The sequence below is a fragment of the Scyliorhinus torazame genome, chromosome 4 (genome assembly GCF_047496885.1).
Source record: "Scyliorhinus torazame isolate Kashiwa2021f chromosome 4, sScyTor2.1, whole genome shotgun sequence".
Lineage (NCBI taxonomy): Eukaryota > Metazoa > Chordata > Chondrichthyes > Carcharhiniformes > Scyliorhinidae > Scyliorhinus > Scyliorhinus torazame.
This window is the reverse complement of record NC_092710.1, coordinates 16738793-16764701: the sequence shown is the minus strand read 5'-3', so window position 1 is coordinate 16764701 and position 25909 is coordinate 16738793. Positions and strand designations below refer to the sequence as shown.

Here is a 25909-nt window from a genome sequence, read left to right as displayed (position 1 = left end):
GACAACGTGGACACCGGTCACTCCCCAGGACAACGTGGACACCGGTCACTCCCCAGGACAACGTGGACACCGGTCACTCCCCAGGACAACGGGACATCGATCACTCCCCAGGACGCGGACACCGGTCACTCCCCAGGACAACGGGACACCGGTCACTCCCCAGGACAACGGACACCGGTCACTCCCCAGGACAACGGGACATCGGTCACTCCCCAGGACAACGGTCACTCCCCAGGACGCGGACGCCGGTCACTCCCCAGGACAACAGGACACCGGTCACTCCCCAGGACAACGGACACCGGTCACTCCCCAGGACAACGGGACACCGGTCGCTCCCCAGGACAACGGGACATCGGTCACTCCCCAGGACAACGGACACCGGTCACTCCCCAGGACAACGGGACACCGGTCGCTCCCCAGGACAACGGGACATCGGTCACTCCCCAGGACGCGGACACCGGCCATTCCCCAGGACAACGGACACCGGTCACTCCCCAGGAAAACGGACACCGGTCACTCCCCAGGACAACGTGGACAGCGGTCACTCCCCAGGACAACGTGGACAGCGGTCACTCCCCAGGACAACGTGGACACCAGTCACTCCCCAGGACAACGGACAGCGGTCACTCCCCAGGACAACGGGACATCGGTCACTCCCCAGGACAACGTGGACACCGGTCACTCCCCAGGACAACGGACAGCGGTCACTCCCCAGGACTACGTGGACACCGGTCACTCCCCAGGACAACGGGACATCGGTCACTCCCCAGGACAACGTGGACACCGGTCACTCCCCAGGACAACGTGGACACCGGTCACTCCCCAGGACAACGGACAGTGGTCACTCCCCAGGACTACGTGGACACCAGTCACTCCCCAGGACAACGGACAGCGGTCACTCCCCAGGACAATGTGGACACCGGTCACTCCCCAGGACAACGGGACATCGGTCACTCCCCAGGACAACGTGGACACCAGTCACTCCCCAGGACAACGGACAGCGGTCACTCCCCAGGACAATGTGGACACCGGTCACTCCCCAGGACAACGGGACAGCGGTCACTCCCCAGGACAACGGGACACCGGTCACTCCCCAGGACAACGGGACACCGGTCACTCCCCAGGACAACGGGACACCGGTCACTCCCCAGGACAACGTGGACACCGGTCACTCCCCAGGACAATGTGGACACCGGTCACTTCCCAGGACAACGGGACAGCGGTCACTCCCCAGGACAACGGGACACCGGTCACTCCCCAGGACAACGGGACAGCGGTCACTCCCCAGGACAACGTGGACACCGGTCACTTCCCAGGACAACGGGACACCGGTCACTCCCCAGGACAACGGGACACCGGTCACTCCCCAGGACAACGGGACATCGGTCACTCCCCAGGACGCGGACACCGGTCACTCCCCAGGACAACGTGGACACCGGTCACTTCCCAGGACAACGGGACACCGGTCACTCCCCAGGACAACGGGACATCGGTCACTCCCCAGGACGCGGACACCGGTCACTCCCCAGGACAACGTGGACACCGGTCACTCCCCAGGACAACGGGACATCGGTCACTCCCCAGGACAACGGTCACTCCCCAGGACAACGGACAGTGGTCACTCCCCAGGACAACGGGACACCGGTCACTCCCCAGGACAACGTGGACACCGGTCACTCCCCAGGACAACGGGACATCGGTCACTCCCCAGGACAACGGTCACTCCCCAGGACAACGGACAGTGGTCACTCCCCAGGACAATGGGACATCGGTCACTTCCCAGGACAACGTGGACACCGGTCACTCCCCAGGACAACGGGACACCGGTCACTCCCCAGGACAACAGGACACCGGTCACTTCCCAGGACAACGGGACACCGGTCACTTCCCAGGACAACGTGGACACCGGTCACTTCCCAGGACAACGTGGACACCGGTCACTCCCCAGGACAACGGGACACCGGTCACTCCCCAGGACAACGGGACATCGGTCACTCCCCAGGACAACGGGACACCGGTCACTTCCCAGGACAACGTGGACACCGGTCACTCCCCAGGACAACGTGGACACCGGTCACTCCCCAGGACAACGGGACACCGGTCACTCCCCAGGACAATGGGACATCGGTCACTCCCCAGGACAACGGGACATCGGTCACTCCCCAGGACAACGGGACATCGATCACTCCCCAGGACGCGGACGCCGGTCACTCCCCAGGACAACGGGACACCGGTCACTCCACAGGACGCGGACACCGGTCACTCCCCAGGACAACGGGACATCGATCACTCCCCAGGACGTGGACACCGGTCACTCCCCAGGACAACGGGACATCGATCACTCCCCAGGACGCGGACACCGGTCACTCCCCAGGACAACGGGACATCGTTCACTCCCCAGGACGTGGACACCGGTCACTCCCCAGGACGCGGACACCGGTCATTCCCCAGGACAACGGGACATCGGTCACTCCCCAGGACAACGGACACCGGTCACTCCCCAGGACAACGGGACATCGGTCACTCCCCAGGATGCGGACACCGGTCACTCCCCAGGACAACGTGGACACCGGTCACTCCCCAGGACAACGTGGACACCGGTCACTCCCCAGGACGCGGACACTGGTCATTCTGGCTCTGGACGTGGCCCACACGCACCTCGCCGTACCTGAGACACCCGGCCGTATTGGTCAGCACACTTTCCCATTCCACGTGGCGGGGTTTGGAGTCCTCGTTCGGTTCGTTTTCCCAGCCGGAGTGCGGGATAATCACCTCGTCACACAGAGCGGGAACCGCATGCTCCACGATCTCCATCTTCACCGCATCGTGGGAGGAGAGGTTCCAGAGGGTTCCTGGGGCAGACACAGAGCCAGAGCGTCAGGCGGAGCGTGGGGGAGGGGCGACAGAGCGTCAGGCGGAGCGAGGGGGAGGGGAGACAGAGCGTCAGGCGGAGCGTGGGGAGGGGAGACAGAGCGTCAGGCGGAGCGTGGGGGAGGGGCGTCAGGCGGAGCGTGGGGTAGGGGCGACAGAGCGTCAGGCGGAGCGTGGGGGAGGGGAGACAGAGCGTCAGGCGGAGCGTGGGGAGGGGAGACAGAGCGTCAGGCGGAGCGTGGGGGAGGGGCGTCAGGCGGAGCGTGGGGTAGGGGCGACAGAGCGTCAGGCGGAGCGTGGGGTAGGGGCGACAGAGCGTCAGGCGGAGCGTGGGGTAGGGGCGACAGAGCGTCAGGCGGAGCGTGGGGTAGGGGCGACAGAGCGTCAGGCGGAGCGTGGGGTAGGGGCGACAGAGCGTCAGGCGGAGCGTGGGGTAGGGGCGACAGAGCGTCAGGCGGAGTGTGGGGGAGGGAAAAAAGAGCGTCAGGCGGAGCGTGGGGAGGGGAGACAGAGCGTCAGGAGGAGTGTGGGGGAGGGGCGACAGAGCGTCAGGCGGAGCGAGGGGGAGGGGAGACAGAGGCAGACAGACGATCAGAGCTCCACACTGTATCTAACCCGTGCTGTACCTGTCCTGGGAGAGCTCGATGCTGACACTGGGTATAAAGTGGGGGACACACTGTCAGGGTAATGTAGAGGGAGCTCTACACTGTATCTAACCCGTGCTGTACCTGTCCTGGGAGAGCTCGATGCTGACACTGGGTATAAAGTGGGGGGGACACTGTCAGGGTAATGTAGAGGGAGCTCTACACTGTATCTAACCCGTGCTGTACCTGTCCTGGGAGAGCTCGATGCTGACACTGGGTATAAAGTGGGGGACACACTGTCAGGGCAATGTAGAGGGAGCTCTACACTGTATCTAACCCGTGCTGTACCTGTCCTGGGAGAGCTCGATGCTGACACTGGGTATAAAGTGGGGGACACACTGTCAGGGCAATGTAGAGGGAGCTCTACACTGTATCTAACCCGTGCTGTACCTGTCCTGGGAGAGCTCGACGTTGACACTGGGTATAAAGTGGGGGGGACACTGTCAGGGTAATGTAGAGGGAGCTCTACACTGTATCTAACCTGTGCTGTACCTGTCCTGGGAGAGCTCGATGCTGACACTGGGTATAAAGTGGGGGAGGGACACTGTCAGGGTAATGTAGAGGGAGCTCTACACTGTATCTAACCCGTGCTGTACCTGTCCTGGGAGAGCTCGATGCTGACACTGGGTATAAAGTGGGGGGGACACTGTCAGGGTAATGTAGAGGGAGCTCTACACTGTATCTAACCTGTGCTGTACCTGTCCTGGGAGAGCTCGATGCTGACACTGGGTATAAAGTGGGGGAGGGACACTGTCAGGGTAATGTAGAGGGAGCTCTACACTGTATCTAACCCGTGCTGTACCTGTCCTGGGAGAGCTCGATGCTGACACTGGGTATAAAGTGGGGGACACACTGTCAGGGTAATGTAGAGGGAGCTCTACACTGTATCTAACCCGTGCTGTACCTGTCCTGGGAGAGCTCGATGCTGACACTGGGTATAAAGTGGGGGGGACACTGTCAGGGTAATGTAGAGGGAGCTCTACACTGTATCTAACCCGTGCTGTACCTGTCCTGGGAGAGCTCGATGCTGACACTGGGTATAAAGTGGGGGACACACTGTCAGGGTAATGTAGAGGGAGCTCTACACTGTATCTAACCCGTGCTGTACCTGTCCTGGGAGAGCTCGATGCTGACACTGGGTATAAAGTGGGGGACACACTGTCAGGGTAACGTAGAGGGAGCTCTACACTGTATCTAACCCGTGCTGTACCTGTCCTGGGAGAGCTCGATGCTGACACTGGGTATAAAGTGGGGGACACACTGTCAGGGCAATGTAGAGGGAGCTCTACACTGTATCTAACCCGTGCTGTACCTGTCCTGGGAGAGCTCGATGCTGACACTGGGTATAAAGTGGGGGACACACTGTCAGGGTAATGTAGAGGGAGCTCTACCCTGTATCTAACACGTGCTGTACCTGTCCTGGGAGAGCTCGATGCTGACACTGGGTATAAAGTGGGGGGGACACTGTCAGGGTAATGTAGAGGGAGCTCTACACTGTATCTAACACGTGCTGTACCTGTCCTGGGAGAGCTCGATGCTGACACTCGGTATAAAGTGGGGGACACACTGTCAGGGTAATGTAGAGGGAGCTCTACACTGTATCTAACCCGTGCTGTACCTGTCCTGGGAGAGCTCGATGCTGACACTGGGTATAAAGTGGGGGGGACACTGTCAGGGTAACGTAGAGGGAGCTCTACACTGTATCTAACCTGTGCTGTACCTGTCCTGGGAGAGCTCGATGCTGACACTGGGTATAAAGTGGGGGACACACTGTCAGGGAAATGTAGAGGGAGCTTTACACTGTATCTAACCCGTGCTGTACCTGTCCTGGGAGAGCTCGACGTTGACACTGGGTATAAAGTGGGGGGGACACTGTCAGGGTAATGTAGAGGGAGCTCTACACTGTATCTAACCTGTGCTGTACCTGTCCTGGGAGAGCTCGATGCTGACACTGGGTATAAAGTGGGGGACACACTGTCAGGGTAATGTAGAGGGAGCTCTACACTGTATCTAACCTGTGCTGTACCTGTCCTGGGAGAGCTCGATGCTGACACTGGGTATAAAGTGGGGGAGGGACACTGTCAGGGTAATGTAGAGGGAGCTCTACACTGTATCTAACCCGTGCTGTACCTGTCCTGGGAGAGCTCGATGCTGACACTGGGTATAAAGTGGGGGACACACTGTCAGGGTAATGTAGAGGGAGCTCTACACTGTATCTAACCCGTGCTGTACCTGTCCTGGGAGAGCTCGATGCTGACACTGGGTATAAAGTGGGGGGGACACTGTCAGGGTAATGTAGAGGGAGCTCTACACTGTATCTAACCCGTGCTGTACCTGTCCTTGGAGAGCTCGATGCTGACACTGGGTATAAAGTGGGGGACACACTGTCAGGGTAATGTAGAGGGAGCTCTACACTGTATCTAATCCGTGCTGTACCTGTCCTCGGAGAGCGCGATGCTGATTCTGGGGAGAAAGTGGGGGGGACACTGTCAGGGTAATGTAGAGGGAGCTCCACACTGTATCTAACCCGTGCTGTACCTGTCCTGGGAGAGCTCGATGCTGACACTGGGTATAAAGTGGGGGGAACACTGTCAGGCAAATGTAGAGGGAGCTCTACACTGTATCTAACCCGTGCTGTATCTGTCCTGGGAGAGCTCGATGCTGACACTGGGTATAAAGTGGGGGACACACTGTCAGGGTAATGTAGAGGGAGCTCTACACTGTATCTAACCCGTGCTGTACCTGTCCTGGGAGAGCTCGATGCTGACACTGGGTATAAAGTGGGGGACACACTGTCAGGGTAATGTAGAGGGAGCTCTACACTGTATCTAACCCGTGCTGTACCTGTCCTGGGAGAGCTCGGTGCTGACACTGGGTATCAACTGGGTTACACACTGTCAGGGTAATGTAGAGGGAGCTCTACACTGTATCTAACCCGTGCTGTACCTGTCCTGGGAGAGCTCGATGCTGACACTGGGTATAAAGTGGGGGACACACTGTCAGGGTAATGTAGAGGGAGCTCTACACTGTATCTAACCCGTGCTGTACCTGTCCTCGGAGAGCTCGATGCTGACACTGGGTATAAAGTGGGGGACACACTGTCAGGGTAATGTAGAGGGAGCTCTACACTGTATCTAACCCGTGCTGTACCTGTCCTGGGAGAGCTCGATGCTGACACTGGGTATAAAGTGGGGGACACACTGTCAGGGTAATGTAGAGGGAGCTCTACACTGTATCTAACCCGTGGTGTACCTGTCCTGGGAGCACTCGATGCTGACACTGGGTATAAAGTGGGGAACACACTGTCAGGGTAATGTAGAGGGAGCTCTACACTGTATCTAACCCGTGCTGTACTTGTCCTGGAAGAGCTCAATGCTGACACTGGGTATAAAGTGGGGGACACACTGTCAGGGTAATGTAGAGGGAGCTCTACACTGTATCTAACCCGTGCTGTACCTGTCGTGGGAGAGCTCGATGCTGACACTAGGTATAAAGTGGGGGACACACTGTCAGGGTAATGTAGAGGGAGCTCTACACTGTATCTAACCCGTGCTGTACCTGTCCTGGGAGAGCTCGATGCTGACACTGGGTATAAAGTGGGGGTAACACTGTCAGGCTAACATAGAGGGAGCTCTACACTGCATCTAACCCGTGCTGTACCTGTCCTGGGAGAGCTCGATGCTGACACTGGGTATAAAGTGGGGGACACACTGTCAGGGTAATGTAGAGGGAGATCCACACTGTATCTAACCCGTGCTGTACCTGTCCTGGGAGAGCTCGATGCTGACACTGGGTATAAAGTGGGGGACACAGCGTCAGGGTAATGTAGAGGGAGCTCTACACTGTATCTAACCCGTGCTGTACCTGTCCTGGGAGAGCTCGATGCTGACACTGGGTACAAAATGGGGGGCACACTGTCAGGGTAATGTAGAGGGAGCTCTACACTGTATCTAACCCGTGCTGTACCTTTCCTGGGAGAGCTCGATGCTGACACTGGGTATAAAGTGGGGGACACACTGTCAGGGTAATGTAGAGGGAGCTCTACACTGTATCTAACCCTTGCTGTACCAGTCCTGGGAGCGCTCGATGCTGACACTGGGTATAAAGTGGGGGACACACTGTCAGGGTAATGTAGAGGGAGCTCTACACTGTATCTAACCCGTGCTGTACCTGTCCTGGGACAGCTCGATGCTGACACTGGGTATACAGTGGGGGGGACACACTGTCAGGGTAATGTAGAGGGAGCTTTACACTGTATCGAACCCGTGCTGTACCTGTCCTGGGAGAGCTCGATGCTGCCACTGGGTATAAAGTGGGGGACACACTGTCAGGGTAATGTAGAGGGAGCTCTACACTGTATCTAACCCGTGCTGTACCTGACCTGGGAGAGCTCGATGCTGACACTGGGTATAAAGTGGGGGACACACTGTCAGGGTAATGTAGAGGGAGCTCTACACTGTGTCTAACCCGTGCTGTACCTGCCCTGGGAGAGCTCGATGCTGACACTGGGTATAAAGTGGGGGACACACTGTCAGGGTAATGTAGAGGGAGCTCTACACTGTATCTAACCCGTGCTGTACCTGTCCTGGGAGAGCTCGATGCTGACACTGGGTATAAAGTGGGGTCACACTGTCAGGGTAATGTGGAGGGAGCTCTACACTGTATCTAACCCGTGCTGTACCAGTCCTGGGAGCGCTCGATGCTGACACTGGGTATAAAGTGGGGGACACACTGTCAGGGTAATGTTGAGGGAGCTCTACACTGTATCTAACCCGTGCTGTATGTGTCCTGGGAGAGCTCGATGCTGACACTGGGTATAAAGTGGGGGACACACTGTCAGGGTAATGTCGAGCGTTCTCTACGCTGTATATAACCCGTGCTGTACCTGTCCTGGGAGAGCTCGGTGCTGACACTGGGTATAAAGTGGGGGACACTGTCAGGGTAATGAAGAGGGAGCTCCACACTGTATCTCACCCGTGCTGTACCTGTCCTGGGAGAGCTCGATGCTGACACTGGGTATAAAGTGGGGGGGACACTGTCAGGGTAATGCGAGGGAGCTGAACACTGTATCTAATCCGTGCTGTACCTGTCCTGGGAGAGCTCGATGCTGACACTGGGTATAAAGTGGGGGACACACTGTCAGGGTCATGTAGAGGGAGCTCAACACTGTATCTAACCCGTGCTGCACCTGTCCTGGGAGAGCTCGATGCTGACACTGGGTATAAAGTGGGGGACACACTGTCAGGGTAATGTAGAGGGAGCTCTACACTGTATCTAACCCGTGCTGTACCTGTCCAGGGAGAGCTCGATGCTGACACTGGGTTTAAAATGGGGGGGACACAGTCAGGGAAATGTAGAGGGAGCTCTACACTGTATCTAACCCGTGCTGTACCTGTCCTGGGAGAGCTCGATGCTGACACTGGGTATAAAATGGGGGACACACTGTCAGGGTAATGTAGAGGGAGCTCTACACTGTATCTAACCCGTGCTGTACCTGTCCTGGGGGAGCTCGATGCTGACACTGGGTATAAAATGGGGGACGCACAGTCAGGGTAATGGAGAGGGAGCTCTACACTGTATCTAACCCGCGCTGTACCTGTCCTGGGAGAGCTCGATGCTGACACTGCGTATAAAGTGGGGGGGAGACTGTCAGGGTAATGTAGAGGGAGCTCTACACTGTATCTAACCCGTGCTGTACCTGTCCTGGGAGAGCTCGATGCTGACACTGGGTATAAAGTGGGGGACACACTGTCAGGGTAATGTAGAGGGAGCTCTACACTGTATCTAACCCGTGCTGTACCTGTCCTGGGACAGCTCGATGCTGACACTGGGTATAAAGTGGGGGACACACTGTCAGGGTAATGTAGAGGGAGCTCTACACTGTATCTAACCCGTCCTTTACCTGTCCTGGGAGAGCGTGATGCTGACACTGGGTATAAAGTGGGGGGGACACTGTCAGGGTAATGTAGAGGGAGCTCTACACTGTATCTAACCCGTGCTGTAACTGTCCTGGGAGAGCTCGATGCTGACACTGGGTATAAAGTGGGGGACACACTGTCAGGGTAATGTAGAGGGAGCTCTACACTGTATCTAACCCGTGCTATACCTGTCCTGGGAGAGCTTGATGCTGACACTGGGTATACAATGGGGGGGACACTGTCAGGGTAATGTAGAGGGAGCTCTACACTGTATCTAACCCGTGCTGTACCTGTCCTGGGAGAGCTCGATGCTGACAGTGGGTATAAAGTGGGGGATACACTGTCAGGGTAATGTAGAGGGAGCTCTACACTGTATCTAACCCGTGCTGTACCTGTCCTGGGAGCGCTCAATGCTAACACTGGGTCTAAACTGGGTTACACACTTTCAGGGTAATGTAGAGGAAGCTCTACACTGTATCTAACCCGTGCAGTACCTGTCCTGGGAGCGCTCGATGCTGACACTGGGTATAAAGTGGGGGGGGACACTGTCAGGGTAATGTAGAGGGAGCTCCACACTGTATCTAACCCGTGCTGTACCTGTCCTGGGAGAGCTCGATGCTGACACTGGGTATGAAGTGGGAGGGACACTGTCAGGGTAATGTAGAGGGAGCTCTACACTGTATCTAACCCGTGCTGTACCGTCCTGGGAGAGCTAGATGCTGACACTGGGTATAAAGTGGGGGGGACACTGTCAAGGTAATGTAGAGGGAGCTCTACACTGTATCTAACCCGTGCTGTACCTGTCCTGGGAGCGCTCGATGCTGACACTGGGTATAAAGTGGGGGACACACTGTCAGGGTAATGTAGAGGGAGCTCTACACTGTATCTAACCCGGCTGTACCTGTCCTGGGAGAGCTCGATGCTGACACTGGGTATAAAGTGGGAGGGACACTGTCAGGTTAATGTAGAGGGAGCTCTACACTGTATCTAACCAGTGCTGTACTGTCCTGGGAGAGCTCGATGCTGACACTGGGTATAAAGTGGGGGACACACTGTCAGGGTAATGTAGAGGGAGCTCTACACTGTATCTAACCCGTGCTGTACCTGTCCTGGGAGATCTCGATGCTGACACTGGGTATAAAGTGGGGGGGACACTGTCAGGGTAATGTAGAGGGAGCTCTACACTGTATCTAAACCGTGCTGTACGTGTCCAGGGAAAGCTCAATGCTGACACTGGGTATAAAGTGGGGGACACACTGTCAGGGAATGTAGAGGGAGCTCTACACTGTATCTAACCCGTGCTGTACCTGTCCTGGGAGAGCTTTTTGCTGACACTGGGTATAAAGTGGGGGACACACTGTCAGGGTAATGTAGAGGGAGCTCTTCACTGAATCTAACCCGTGCTGTACCTGTCCTGGGAGCGCTCGATGCTGACACTGGGTATAAAGTGGGGGGGACACTGTCAGGGTAATGTAGAGGGAGCTCTACACTGTATCTAACCCGTGCTGTACCTGTCCTGGGAGCGCTCGATGCTGACACCGGGTATAAAGTGGGGGGGACACTGTCAGGGTAATGTAGAGGGAGCTCTACACTGTATCTAACCCGTGCTGTACCTGTCCTGGGAGAGCTCGATGCTGACACTGGGTATAAAGTGGGGGACACACTGTCAGGGTAATGTAGAGGGAGCTCTACATTGTATCTAACCCGTGCTGTACCTGTCCTGGGAGAGCTCGATGCTGACACTGGGTATAAAGTGGGGGACACACTGTCAGGGTAATGTAGAGGGAGCTCTACATTGTATCTAACCCGTGCTGTACCTGTCCTGGGAGAGCTCGATGCTGACACTGGGTATAAAGTGTGGGACACACTGTCAGGGTAATGTAGAGGGAGCTCTATACTGTATCTAACCCGTGCTGTACCTGTACTGGGAGAGCTTGTTGCTGACACCGGGTATAAAGTGGGGGGGACACTGTCAGGGTAATATAGAGGGAGCTCTACACTGTATCTAACCCATGCTGTACCTGTCCTGGGAGAGCTCGATGCTGACACTGGGTATAAAGTGGGGGACACACTGTCAGGGTAATATAGAGGGAGCTCTACACTGTATCTAACCCGTGCTGTACCTGTCCTGGGAGAGCTCGATGCTGACACTGGGTATAAAATGGGGGACACACAGTCAGGGTAATGGAGAGGGAGCTCTACACTGTATCTAACCCGTGCTGACCCTGTCCTGGGAGAGCTCGATGCTGACACTGGGTCTAAACTGGGTTACACACTTTCAGGGTAATGTAGAGGAAGCTCTACACTGTATCTAACCCGTGCTGTACCTGTCCTGGGAGAGCTCGATGCTGACACTGCGTATAAAGTGGGAAGGACACTGTCAGGGTAATGTAGAGGGAGCTCTACACAGTATCTGACCCGTGCTGTACCTGTCCTGGGAGAGCTCGATGCTGACACTGGGTATAAAGTGGGGGACACACTGTCAGGGTAATGTAGAGGGAGCTCTACACTGTATCTAACCCGTGCTGTACCTGTCCTGGGAGAGCTCGATGCTGACACTGGGTATAAAGTGGGGGACACACTGTCAGGGTAATGTAGAGGGAGCTCTACACTGTATCTAACCCGTGCTGTACCTGTCCTGGGAGAGCTCGATGCTGACACTGGGTATAAAGTGGGGGACACACTGTCAGGGTAATGTAGAGGGAGCTCTACACTGTATCTAACCCGTGCTGTACCTGTCCTGGGAGAGCTCGATGCTGACACTGGGTATAAAGTGGGGGACACACTGTCAGGGTAATGTAGAGGGAGCTCTACACTGTACCTAACCCGTGCTGTACATGTCCTGGGAGAGATCGATGCTGACACTGGGTATAAAGTGGGGGGGGACACTGTCAGGGTAATGTAGAGGGAGCTCTACACTGTATCTAAACCGTGCTGTACGTGTCCAGGGAAAGCTCAATGCTGACACTGGGTATAAAGTGGGGGACACACTGTCAGGGAATGTAGAGGGAGCTCTACACTGTATCTAACCCACGCTGTACCTGTCCTGGGAGAGCTTATTGCTGACACTGGGTATAAAGTGGGGGGGACACTGTCAGGGTAATGTAGAGGGAGCTCTACACTGTATCTAACCCGTGCTGTACCTGTCCTGGGAGAGCTCGATGTTGACACTGGGTATAAAGTGGGGGACACACTGTCAGGATAATGTAGAGAGAGCTCTACACTGTATCTAACCCACGCTGTACCTGTCCTGGGAGAGCTTATTGCTGACACTGGGTATAAAGTGGGGGGGACACGGTCAGGGTAATGTAGAGGGAGCTCTACACTGTATCTAACCGGTGCTGTACCTCTCCTGGGAGAGCTCGATGCTGACACTAGGTATAAAGTGGGGGACACACTGTCAGGGTAATGTAGAGGGAGCTCTTCACTGTATCTAACCCGTGCTGTACCTGTCCTGGGAGAGCTCCATGCTGACACTGGGTATAAAGTGGGGGACACACTGTCAGGGTAATGTAGAGGGAGCTCTACACTGTATCTAACCCGTGCTGTACCTGTCCTGGGAGCGCTCGATGCTGACACCAGGTATAAAGTGGGGGGGGACACTGTCAGGGTAATGTAGAGAGAGCTCTACACTGTATCTAACCCGTGCTGTACCTGTCCTGGGAGAGCTCGATGCTGACACTGGGTATAAAGTGTGGGACACACTGTCAGGGAAATGTAGAGGGAGCTCTACACTGAATCTAACCCGTGCTGTACCTGTCCTGGGAGAGCTTGTTGCTGACACCGGGTATAAAGTGGGGGGGACACTGTCAGGGTAATGTAGAGGGAGCTCTACACTCTATCTAACCCGTGCTGTACCTGTCCTGGGAGAGCTCGATGCTGACACTGGGTATAAAGTGGGGGACACACTGTCAGAGTAATGTAGAGGGAGCTCTACACTGTATCTAACCTGTGCTGTACCTGTCCTGGGAGAGCTCGATGCTGACACCGGGTATAAAAAGTGGGAGGGACACTGTCAGGGTAATGTAGAGGGAGCTCTACACTGTATTTAACCCGTGCTGTACCTGCCCTGGGATAGCTCGATGCTGACACTGGGTATAAAGTGGGAGGGACACTGTCAGGGTAATGTAGAGGGAGCTCTACACTGTATCTAACCCGTGCTGTACCTGCCCTGGGAGAGCTCGATGCTGACACTGGGTATAAAGTGGGGGACACACTGTCAGGGTAATGTAGAGGGAGCTCTACACTGTATCTAACCCGTGCTGTACATGTCCTGGGAGAGCTCGATGCTGACACTGGGTATAATGTGGGGGGGACACTGTCAGGGAAAAGTAGAGGGAGCTCTACACTGTATCTAACCCGTGCTGTACCTGTCCTGGGAGAGCTCGATGCTGACACTGGGTATAAAGTGACACACTGTCAGGGTAATGTAGAGGGAGCTCTACACTGTATCTAACCCGTGCTGTACCTGTCCTGGGAGAGCTCGATGCTGACACTGGGTATAAAGTGGGGGACACACTGTCAGGGTAATATAGAGGGAGCTCTACGCTGTATCTAACCCGTGCTGTACCTGCCCTGGGAGAGCACGATGCTGACACTGGGTATAAAGTGGGGGGGGACACACTGTCAGGGTAATGTAGAGGGAGCTCTACACTGTATCTAACCCTGGCTGTACCTGTCCTGGGAGAGCTCGATGCTGACACTGGGTATAAAGTGGGGGACACACTGTCAGGGTAATGTAGAGGGAGCTCTCCACTGTATCTAACCCGTGCTGTACCTGTCCTGGGAGAGCTCGATGCTGACACTGGGTATAAAATGGGGGACACACTGTCAGGGTAATGTAGAGGGAGCTCTACACTGTATCTAACCCGTGCTGTACCTGTCCTGGGAGAGCTCGATGCTGACACTGGGTATAAAGTGGGGGGGACACTGTCAGGGTAATGTAGAGGGAGCTCTACACTGTATCTACCCCGTGCTGTACCTGTCCTGGGAGAGTTCGATGCTGACACTGGGTATAAAGTGGGGGACACACGGTCAGGGAAATGTAGAGGGAGCTCTACACTGTATCTAACCCGTGCTGTACCTGTCCTGGGAGAGCTCGATGCTGACACTGGGTATAAAGTGGGGAGACACACTGTCAGGGTAATGTAGAGGGAGCTCTACACTGTATCTAACCCGTGCTGCACCTGTCCTGGGAGAGCTCGATGCTGACACTGGGTATAAAGTGGGGGGGGCACTGTCAGGGTAATGTAGAGGGAGCTCTACACTGTATCTAACCCGTGCTGTACCTGTCGTGGGAGAGTTCGATGCTGACACTGGGTATAAAGTGGGGGACACACTGTCAGGGTAATGTAGAGGGAGCTCTACACTGTATCTAACCCGTGCTGTACCTGTCCTGGGAGAGCTCGATGCTGACACTGGGTGTAAAGTGAGGGACACACTGTCAGGGTAATGTAGAGGGAGCTCTACACTGTATCTGACCCGTGCTGTACCTGTCCTGGGAGAGTTCGATGCTGACACTGGATATACAGTGGGGGGGACACTCAGGGTAATGTAGAGGGAGCTCTACACTGTATCTAACCCGTGCTGTACCTGTCCTGGGAGAGCTCGATGCTGACACTGGGTATAAAGTGGGGGACACACTGTCAGGGTAATGTAGAGGGAGCTCTACACTGTATCTAAACCGTGCTGTACCTGTCCTGGGAGAGCTCGATGCTGACACTGGGTATAAAGTGGGGGACACACTGTCAGGGTAATGTAGAGGGAGCTCTACACTGTATCTAACCCGTGCTGTACCTGTCCTGGGAGAGCTCGATGCTGACACTGGGTATAAAGTGGGGGACACACTGTCAGGGTAATGTAGAGGGAGCTCCACGCTGTATCTAACCCGTGCTGTTCCTGTCCTGGGAGAGTTCGATGCTGACACTGGGTATAAAGTGGGGGGGACACTCAGGGTAATGTAGTGGGAGCTCTACACTGTATCTAACCCGTGCTGTAGCTGTCCTGGGAGAGCTCGATGCTGACACTGGGTATAAAGTGGGGGGGACACACGGTCAGGGAAATGTAGAGGGAGCTCTACACTGTATCTAACCCGTGCTGTACCTGTCCTGGGAGAGCTCGATGCTGACACTGGGTATAAAGTGGGGGGGACACTGTCAGGGTAATGTAGAGCGAGCTCTACACTGTATCTAACCCGTGCTGTACCTGTCCTGGGAGAGCTCGATGCTGACACTGGGTATAAAGTGGGGGGGGCACTGTCAGGGTAATGTAGAGGGAGCTCTACACTGTATCTAACCCGTGCTGTACCTGTCCTGGGAGAGTTCGATGCTGACACTGGGTATAAAGTGGGGGACACACTGTCAGGGTAATGTAGAGGGAGCTCTACACTGTATCTAACCCGTGCTGTACCTGTCCTGGGAGAGCTCGATGCTGACACTGGGTATAAAGTGAGGGACACACTGTCAGGGTAATGTAGAGGGAGCTCTACACTGTATCTGACCCGTGCTGTACTTGTCCTGGGAGAGTTCGATGCTGACACTGGATATAAAGTGGGGGGGACACTCAGGGTAATGTAGAGGGAGCTCTACACTGCATCTAACCCGTGCTGTACCTGTCCTGGGAGAGCTCGATGCTGACACTGGGTATAAAGTGGGGGACACACTGTCAGGGTAATGTAGAGGGAGCTCTACACTGTATCTAAACCGTGCTGTACCTGTCCTGGGAGAGCTCGATGCTGACACTGGGTATAAAGTGGGGGACACACTGTCAGGGTAATGTAGAGGGAGCTCTACACTGTATCTAACCCGTGCTGTACCTGTCCTGGGAGAGCTCGATGCTGACACTGGGTATAAAGTGGGGGACACACTGTCAGGGTAATGTAGAGGGAGCTCCACACTGTATCTAACCCGTGCTGTTCCTGTCCTGGGAGAGTTCGATGCTGACACGGGGTATAAAGTGTGGGGGACACTGTCAGGGAAATGTAGAGGGAGCTCTACACTGTATCTAACCCGTGCTGTACCTGTCCTGGGAGAGCTTGTTGCTGACACCGGGTAAAAAGTGGGGGGGACACTGTCAGGGTAATGTAGAGGGAGCTCTACACTCTATCTAACCCGTGCTGTACCTGTCCTGGGAGAGCTCGATGCTGACACTGGGTATAAAGTGGGGGACACACTGTCAGAGTAATGTAGAGGGAGCTCTACACTGTATCTAACCCGTGCTGTACCTGTCCTGGGAGAGCTCGATGCTGACACCGGGTATTAAAAGTGGGAGGGACACTGTCAGGGTAATGTAGAGGGAGCTCTACACTGTATTTAACCCGTGCTGTACCTGCCCTGGGATAGCTCGATGCTGACACTGGGTATAAAGTGGGAGGGACACTGTCAGGGTAATGTAGAGGGAGCTCTACACTGTATCTAACCCGTGCTGTACCTGTCCTGGGAGAGCTCGATGCTGACACTGGGTATAAAGTGGGGGACACACTGTCAGGGTAATGTAGAGGGAGCTCTACACTGTATCTAACCCGTGCTGTACATGTCCTGGGAGAGCTCGATGCTGACACTGGGTATAATGTGGGGGACACACTGTCAGGGAAATGTAGAGGGAGCTCTACACTGTATCTAACCCGTGCTGTACCTGTCCTGGGAGAGCTCGATGCTGACACTGGGTATAAAGTGACACACTGTCAGGGTAATGTAGAGGGAGCTCTACATTGTATCTAACCCGTGCTGTACCTGTCCTGGGAGAGCTCGATGCTGACACTGGGTATAAAGTGGGGGACACACTGTCAGGGTAATATAGAGGGAGCTCTACGCTGTATCTAACCCGTGCTGTACCTGCCCTGGGAGAGCTCGATGCTGACACTGGGTATAAAGTGGGGGGGGACACACTGTCAGGGTAATGTAGAGGGAGCTCTACACTGTATCTAACCCTGGCTGTACCTGTCCTGGGAGAGCTCGATGCTGACACTGGGTATCAAGTGGGGGACACACTGTCAGGGTAATGTAGAGGGAACTCTCCACTGTATCTAACCCGTGCTGTACCTGTCCTGGGAGAGCTCGATGCTGACACTGGGTATAAAATGGGGGACACACTGTCAGGGTAATGTAGAGGGAGCTCTACACTGTATCTAACCCGTGCTGTACCTGTCCTGGGAGAGCTCGATGCTGACACTGGGTATAAAGTGGGGGGGACACTGTCAGGGTAATGTAGAGGGAGCTCTACACTGTATCTACCCCGTGCTGTACCTGTCCTGGGAGAGTTCGATGCTGACACTGGGTATAAAGTGGGGGACACACGGTCAGGGAAATGTAGAGGGAGCTCTACACTGTATCTAACCCGTGCTGTACCTGTCCTGGGAGAGCTCGATGCTGACACTGGGTATAAAGTGGGGAGACACACTGTCAGGGTAATGTAGAGGGAGCTCTACACTGTATCTAACCCGTGCTGCACCTGTCCTGGGAGAGCTCGATGCTGACACTGGGTATAAAGTGGGGGGGGCACTGTCAGGGTAATGTAGAGGGAGCTCTACACTGTATCTAACCCGTGCTGTACCTGTCGTGGGAGAGTTCGATGCTGACACTGGGTATAAAGTGGGGGACACACTGTCAGGGTAATGTAGAGGGAGCTCTACACTGTATCTAACCCGTGCTGTACCTGTCCTGGGAGAGCTCGATGCTGACACTGGGTGTAAAGTGAGGGACACACTGTCAGGGTAATGTAGAGGGAGCTCTACACTGTATCTGACCCGTGCTGTACCTGTCCTGGGAGAGTTCGATGCTGACACTGGATATAAAGTGGGGGGGACACTCAGGGTAATGTAGAGGGAGCTCTACACTGTATCTAACCCGTGCTGTACCTGTCCTGGGAGAGCTCGATGCTGACACTGGGTATAAAGTGGGGGACACACTGTCAGGGTAATGTAGAGGGAGCTCTACACTGTATCTAAACCGTGCTGTACCTGTCCTGGGAGAGCTCGATGCTGACACTGGGTATAAAGTGGGGGACACACTGTCAGGGTAATGTAGAGGGAGCTCCACGCTGTATCTAACCCGTGCTGTTCCTGTCCTGGGAGAGTTCGATGCTGACACTGGGTATAAAGTGGGGGGGACACTCAGGGTAATGTAGAGGGAGCTCTACACTGTATCTAACCCGTGCTGTAGCTGTCCTGGGAGAGCTCGATGCTGACACTGGGTATAAAGTGGGGGGGACACACGGTCAGGGAAATGTAGAGGGAGCTCTACACTGTATCTAACCCGTGCTGTACCTGTCCTGGGAGAGCTCGATGCTGACACTGGGTATAAAGTGGGGGGGACACTGTCAGGGTAATGTAGAGCGAGCTCTACACTGTATCTAACCCGTGCTGTACCTGTCCTGGGAGAGCTCGATGCTGACACTGGGTATAAAGTGGGGGGGGCACTGTCAGGGTAATGTAGAGGGAGCTCTACACTGTATCTAACCCGTGCTGTACCTGTCCTGGGAGAGTTCGATGCTGACACTGGGTATAAAGTGGGGGACACACTGTCAGGGTAATGTAGAGGGAGCTCTACACTGTATCTAACCCGTGCTGTACCTGTCCTGGGAGAGCTCGATGCTGACACTGGGTATAAAGTGAGGGACACACTGTCAGGGTAATGTAGAGGGAGCTCTACACTGTGTCTGACCCGTGCTGTACCTGTCCTGGGAGAGTTCGATGCTGACACTGGATATAAAGTGGGGGGGACACTCAGGGTAATGTAGAGGGAGCTCTACACTGTATCTAACCCGTGCTGTACCTGTCCTGGGAGAGCTCGATGCTGACACTGGGTATAAAGTGGGGGACACACTGTCAGGGTAATGTAGAGGGAGCTCCACACTGTATCTAACCCGTGCTGTTCCTGTCCTGGGAGAGTTCGATGCTGACACTGGGTATAAAGTGGGGGGGACACTCAGGGTAATGTAGAGGGAGCTCTACACTGTATCTAACCCGTGCTGTAGCTGTCCTGGGAGAGCTCGATGCTGACACTGGGTATAAAGTGGGGGGGACACACGGTCAGGGAAATGTAGAGGGAGCTCTACACTGTATCTAACCCGTGCTGTACCTGTCCTGGGAGAGCTCGATGCTGACACTGGGTATAAAGTGGGGGGGGACACTGTCAGGGTAATGTAGAGGGTGCTCTACACTGAATCGAACCTGTGCTGTACCTGTCCTGGGAGAGTTCAATGCTGACACTGGGTATAAAGTGGGGGACACACTGTCAGGGTAATGTAGAGGGAGCTCTACACTGTATCTAACCCGTGCTGTACCTTTCCTGGGAGAGCTCGATGCTGACACTGGGTATAAAGTGGGGGACACGCTGTCAGGGTAATGGAGAGGGAGCTCTACACTGTATCTAACCCGTGCTGTACCTGTCCTGGGAGAGCTCGATGCTGACACTGGGTATAAACTGGGTTACACACTTTCAGGGTAATGTAGAGGAAGCTCTACACTGTATCTAACCCGTGCTGTACCTGTCCTGGGAGCGCTCGATGCTGACACTGGGTATAAACTGGGTTACACACTTTCAGGGTAATGTAGAGGAAGCTCTACACTGTATCTTACCCGTGCTGTACCTGTCCTGGGAGAGCTCGATGCTGACACTGGGTATAAAGTGGGGGGGGGGGGCACTGTCAGGGTAATGTAGAGGGAGCTCTACACTGTATCTTACCCGTGCTGTACCTGTCCTGGGAGCGCTCGATGCTGACACTGGGTATAAAGTGGGGGACAGACTGTCAGGGTAATGTACAGGGAGCTCTACACTGTATCTAACCCGTGCTGTACCTGTACTGGGAGAGCTCGATGCTGACACTGGGTATAAAGTGGGGGACACACTGTCAGGTTAATGTAGCGGGAGCTCAACACTGTATCTAACCCATGCTGTACCTGTCCTGGGAGCGCTCGATGCTGACACCGGGTATAAAGTGGGGGGGACACTGTCAGGGTAATGTAGAGGGAGCTCTACACTGTGTCTAACCCGTGCTGTACCTGTCCTGGGAGAGCTCAATGCTGACACTGGGTATAAAGTGGGGGGGACACTGTCAGGGTAAGGTAGAGGGAGCTCTACACTGTATCTAACCCGTGCTGTACCTGTCCTGGGAGCGCTCGATGCTGACACTGGGTATAAAGTGTGGGACACGCTGTCAGGGAAATGCAGAGCGAGCTCTACACTGTATCTAACCCGTGCTGTACCTGTCCTGGGAGAGCTCGATGCTGACACTGGGTATAAAGTGGGGGGGACACTGTCAGGGTAATGTAGAGAGAGCTCTACACTGTATCTTACCCGTGCTGTACCTGTCCTGGGAGCGCTCGATGCTGACACTGGGTATAAACTGGGTTACACACTTTCAGGGTAATGTAGAGGGAGCTCTACACTGTATCTAACCCGTGCTGTACCTGTCCTGGGAGCGCTCGATGCTGACACCGGGTATAAAGTGGGGGGGACACTGTCAGGGTAATGTAGAGGGAGCTCTACACTGTGTCTAACCCGTGCTGTACCTGTCCTGGGAGAGCTCAATGCTGACACTGGGTATAAAGTGGGGGGGACACTGTCAGGGTAAGGTAGAGGGAGCTCTACACTGTATCTAACCCGTGCTGTACCTGTCCTGGGAGCGCTCGATGCTGACACTGGGTATAAAGTGTGGGACACGCTGTCAGGGAAATGCAGAGCGAGCTCTACACTGTATCTAACCCGTGCTGTACCTGTCCTGGGAGAGCTCGATGCTGACACTGGGTATAAAGTGGGGGGGACACTGTCAGGGTAATGTAGAGAGAGCTCTACACTGTATCTTACCCGTGCTGTACCTGTCCTGGGAGCGCTCGATGCTGACACTGGGTATAAACTGGGTTACACACTTTCAGGGTAATGTAGAGGGAGCTCTACACTGTATCTAACCCGTGCTGTACCTGTCCTGGGAGAGCTCGATGCTGACACTGGGTATAAAGTGGGGGACACACTGTCAGGGTAATGTAGAGGGAGCTCTACACTGTATCTAACCCGTGCTGTACATGTCCTGGGAGAGCTCGATGCTGACACTGGGTATAAAGTGGGGGGGACACTTTGAGGGTAATGTAGAGGGAGCTCTACACTGTATCTAACCCGTGTTGTACCTGTCCTGGGAGAGCTCAATGCTGACACTGGGTATAAAGTGGGGGGACACACTGTCAGGGAAATGTAGAGGGAGCTCTACACTGTATCTAACCCGTGCTGCACCTGTCCTGGGAGAGCTCGATGCTGACACTGGGTATAAAGTGAGGGGGGGATACTGTCAGGGTAATGTAGAGGGAGCTCTACACTGTATCTAACCCGTGCTGTACCTGCCCTGGGAGAGCTCGATGCTGACACTGGGTATAAAGTGGGGGGGACACTGTCAGGGTAATGTAGAGGGAGCTCTGCACTGTATCTAACCCGTGCTGTACCTGTCCTGGGAGAGCTCGATGCTGACACTGGATATAAAGTGGGGGACACACTGTCAGGGTAATGTAGAGGGAGCTCTACACTGTATCTAACCCGTGCTGTACCTGTCCTGGGAGCGCTCGATGCTGACACTGGGTATAAAGTGGGGGACACACTGTCAGGGAAATGTCGAGGGAGCTCTACACTGTATCTAACCCGTGCTGTACCTGTCCTGGGAGAGCTCGTTGCTGACACCGGGTATAAAGTGGGGGGGACACTTTCAGGGTAATGTAGAGGGAGCTCTACACTGTATCTAACCCGTGCTGTACCTGTCCTGGGAGAGCTCAATGCTGACACTGGGTATAAAGTGGGGGACACACTGTCAGGGTAATGTAGAGGGAGCTCTACACTGTATCTAACCCGTGCTGTACCTGTCCTGGGAGAGCATGATGCTGACACTGGGTATAAAGTGGGGGGACACTGTCAGGGTAATGTAGAGGGAGCTCTACACTGTATCTAACCCGTGCTGTACCTGTCCTGGGAGAGCTCGATGCTGACACTGGGTATAAAGTGGGGGACACACTGTCAGGGTAATGTAGAGGGAGCTCTACACTGTATCTAACCCGTGCTGTACCTGTCCTGGGAGAGCTCGATGCTGACACTGGGTATAAAGTGGGGGACACACTGTCAGGGTAATGTAGAGGGAGCTCTACACTGTATCTAACCCGTGCTGTACCTGTCCTGGGAGCGCTCGATGCTGACACTGGGTATAAACTGGGTTACACACTTTCAGGGTAATGTCGAGGAAGCTCTAAACTGTATCTAACCCGTGCTGTACCTGTCCTGGGAGAGCTCGATGCTGACACTGGGTATAAAGTGGGGGGACACACTGTCAGGTTAATGTAGAGGAAGCTCTAAACTGTATCTAACCCGTGCTGTACCTGTCCTGGGAGAGCTCGATGCTGACACTGGGTATAAAGTGGGGGACACACTGTCAGGGTAATATAGAGGGAGCTCTACGCTGTATCTAACCCGTGCTGTACCTGCCCTGGGAGAGCTCGATGCTGACACTGGGTATAAAGTGGGGGGGGACACACTGTCAGGGTAATGTAGAGGGAGCTCTACACTGTATCTAACCCTGGCTGTACCTGTCCTGGGAGAGCTCGATGCTGACACTGGGTATCAAGTGGGGGACACACTGTCAGGGTAATGTAGAGGGAACTCTCCACTGTATCTAACCCGTGCTGTACCTGTCCTGGGAGAGCTCGATGCTGACACTGGGTATAAAATGGGGGACACACTGTCAGGGTAATGTAGAGGGAGCTCTACACTGTATCTAACCCGTGCTGTACCTGTCCTGGGAGAGCTCGATGCTGACACTGGGTATAAAGTGGGGGGGACACTGTCAGGGTAATGTAGAGGGAGCTCTACACTGTATCTAAACCGTGCTGTACCTGTCCTGGGAGAGCTCGATGCTGACACTGGGTATAAAGTGGGGGACACACTGTCAGGGTAATGTAGAGGGAGCTCCACGCTGTATCTAACCCGTGCTGTTCCTGTCCTGGGAGAGTTCGATGCTGACACTGGGTATAAAGTGGGGGGGACACTCAGGGTAATGTAGAGGGAGCTCTACACTGTATCTAACCCGTGCTGTAGCTGTCCTGGGAGAGCTCGATGCTGACACTGGGTATAAAGTGGGGGGGACACACGGTCAGGGAAATGTAGAGGGAGCTCTACACTGTATCTAACCCGTGCTGTACCTGTCCTGGGAGAGCTCGATGCTGACACTGGGTATAAAGTGGGGGGGACACTGTCAGGGTAATGTAGAGCGAGCTCTACACTGTATCTAACCCGTGCTGTACCTGTCCTGGGAGAGCTCGATGCTGACACTGGGTATAAAGTGGGGGGGGCACTGTCAGGGTAATGTAGAGGGAGCTCTACACTGTATCTAACCCGTGCTGTACCTGTCCTGGGAGAGTTCGATGCTGACACTGGGTATAAAGTGGGGGACACACTGTCAGGGTAATGTAGAGGGAGCTCTACACTGTATCTAACCCGTGCTGTACCTGTCCTGGGAGAGCTCGATGCTGACACTGGGTATAAAGTGAGGGACACACTGTCAGGGTAATGTAGAGGGAGCTCTACACTGTGTCTGACCCGTGCTGTACCTGTCCTGGGAGAGTTCGATGCTGACACTGGATATAAAGTGGGGGGGACACTCAGGGTAATGTAGAGGGAGCTCTACACTGTATCTAACCCGTGCTGTACCTGTCCTGGGAGAGCTCGATGCTGACACTGGGTATAAAGTGGGGGACACACTGTCAGGGTAATGTAGAGGGAGCTCCACACTGTATCTAACCCGTGCTGTTCCTGTCCTGGGAGAGTTCGATGCTGACACTGGGTATAAAGTGGGGGGGACACTCAGGGTAATGTAGAGGGAGCTCTACACTGTATCTAACCCGTGCTGTAGCTGTCCTGGGAGAGCTCGATGCTGACACTGGGTATAAAGTGGGGGGGACACACGGTCAGGGAAATGTAGAGGGAGCTCTACACTGTATCTAACCCGTGCTGTACCTGTCCTGGGAGAGCTCGATGCTGACACTGGGTATAAAGTGGGGGGGGACACTGTCAGGGTAATGTAGAGGGTGCTCTACACTGAATCGAACCTGTGCTGTACCTGTCCTGGGAGAGTTCAATGCTGACACTGGGTATAAAGTGGGGGACACACTGTCAGGGTAATGTAGAGGGAGCTCTACACTGTATCTAACCCGTGCTGTACCTTTCCTGGGAGAGCTCGATGCTGACACTGGGTATAAAGTGGGGGACACGCTGTCAGGGTAATGGAGAGGGAGCTCTACACTGTATCTAACCCGTGCTGTACCTGTCCTGGGAGAGCTCGATGCTGACACTGGGTATAAACTGGGTTACACACTTTCAGGGTAATGTAGAGGAAGCTCTACACTGTATCTAACCCGTGCTGTACCTGTCCTGGGAGCGCTCGATGCTGACACTGGGTATAAACTGGGTTACACACTTTCAGGGTAATGTAGAGGAAGCTCTACACTGTATCTTACCCGTGCTGTACCTGTCCTGGGAGAGCTCGATGCTGACACTGGGTATAAAGTGGGGGGGGGGGGCACTGTCAGGGTAATGTAGAGGGAGCTCTACACTGTATCTTACCCGTGCTGTACCTGTCCTGGGAGCGCTCGATGCTGACACTGGGTATAAAGTGGGGGACAGACTGTCAGGGTAATGTACAGGGAGCTCTACACTGTATCTAACCCGTGCTGTACCTGTACTGGGAGAGCTCGATGCTGACACTGGGTATAAAGTGGGGGACACACTGTCAGGTTAATGTAGCGGGAGCTCAACACTGTATCTAACCCATGCTGTACCTGTCCTGGGAGCGCTCGATGCTGACACCGGGTATAAAGTGGGGGGGACACTGTCAGGGTAATGTAGAGGGAGCTCTACACTGTGTCTAACCCGTGCTGTACCTGTCCTGGGAGAGCTCAATGCTGACACTGGGTATAAAGTGGGGGGGACACTGTCAGGGTAAGGTAGAGGGAGCTCTACACTGTATCTAACCCGTGCTGTACCTGTCCTGGGAGCGCTCGATGCTGACACTGGGTATAAAGTGTGGGACACGCTGTCAGGGAAATGCAGAGCGAGCTCTACACTGTATCTAACCCGTGCTGTACCTGTCCTGGGAGAGCTCGATGCTGACACTGGGTATAAAGTGGGGGGGACACTGTCAGGGTAATGTAGAGAGAGCTCTACACTGTATCTTACCCGTGCTGTACCTGTCCTGGGAGCGCTCGATGCTGACACTGGGTATAAACTGGGTTACACACTTTCAGGGTAATGTAGAGGGAGCTCTACACTGTATCTAACCCGTGCTGTACCTGTCCTGGGAGAGCTCGATGCTGACACTGGGTATAAAGTGGGGGACACACTGTCAGGGTAATGTAGAGGGAGCTCTACACTGTATCTAACCCGTGCTGTACATGTCCTGGGAGAGCTCGATGCTGACACTGGGTATAAAGTGGGGGGGACACTTTGAGGGTAA

At 54.8% G+C, this 25909-nt stretch overlaps 1 protein-coding gene across 1 annotated transcript in view; it reads right to left on the bottom strand.

Moving 5' to 3' along the window:
• The window catches only part of LOC140410134 (catenin delta-1-like), an 84001-nt gene that overhangs the window by 13267 nt on the left and 44825 nt on the right, over positions 1 to 25909 (bottom strand). The window contains 1 exon segment of the mRNA XM_072498086.1: positions 2669 to 2852. Within this exon segment, the coding sequence (XP_072354187.1) occupies positions 2669 to 2852 (184 nt within the window).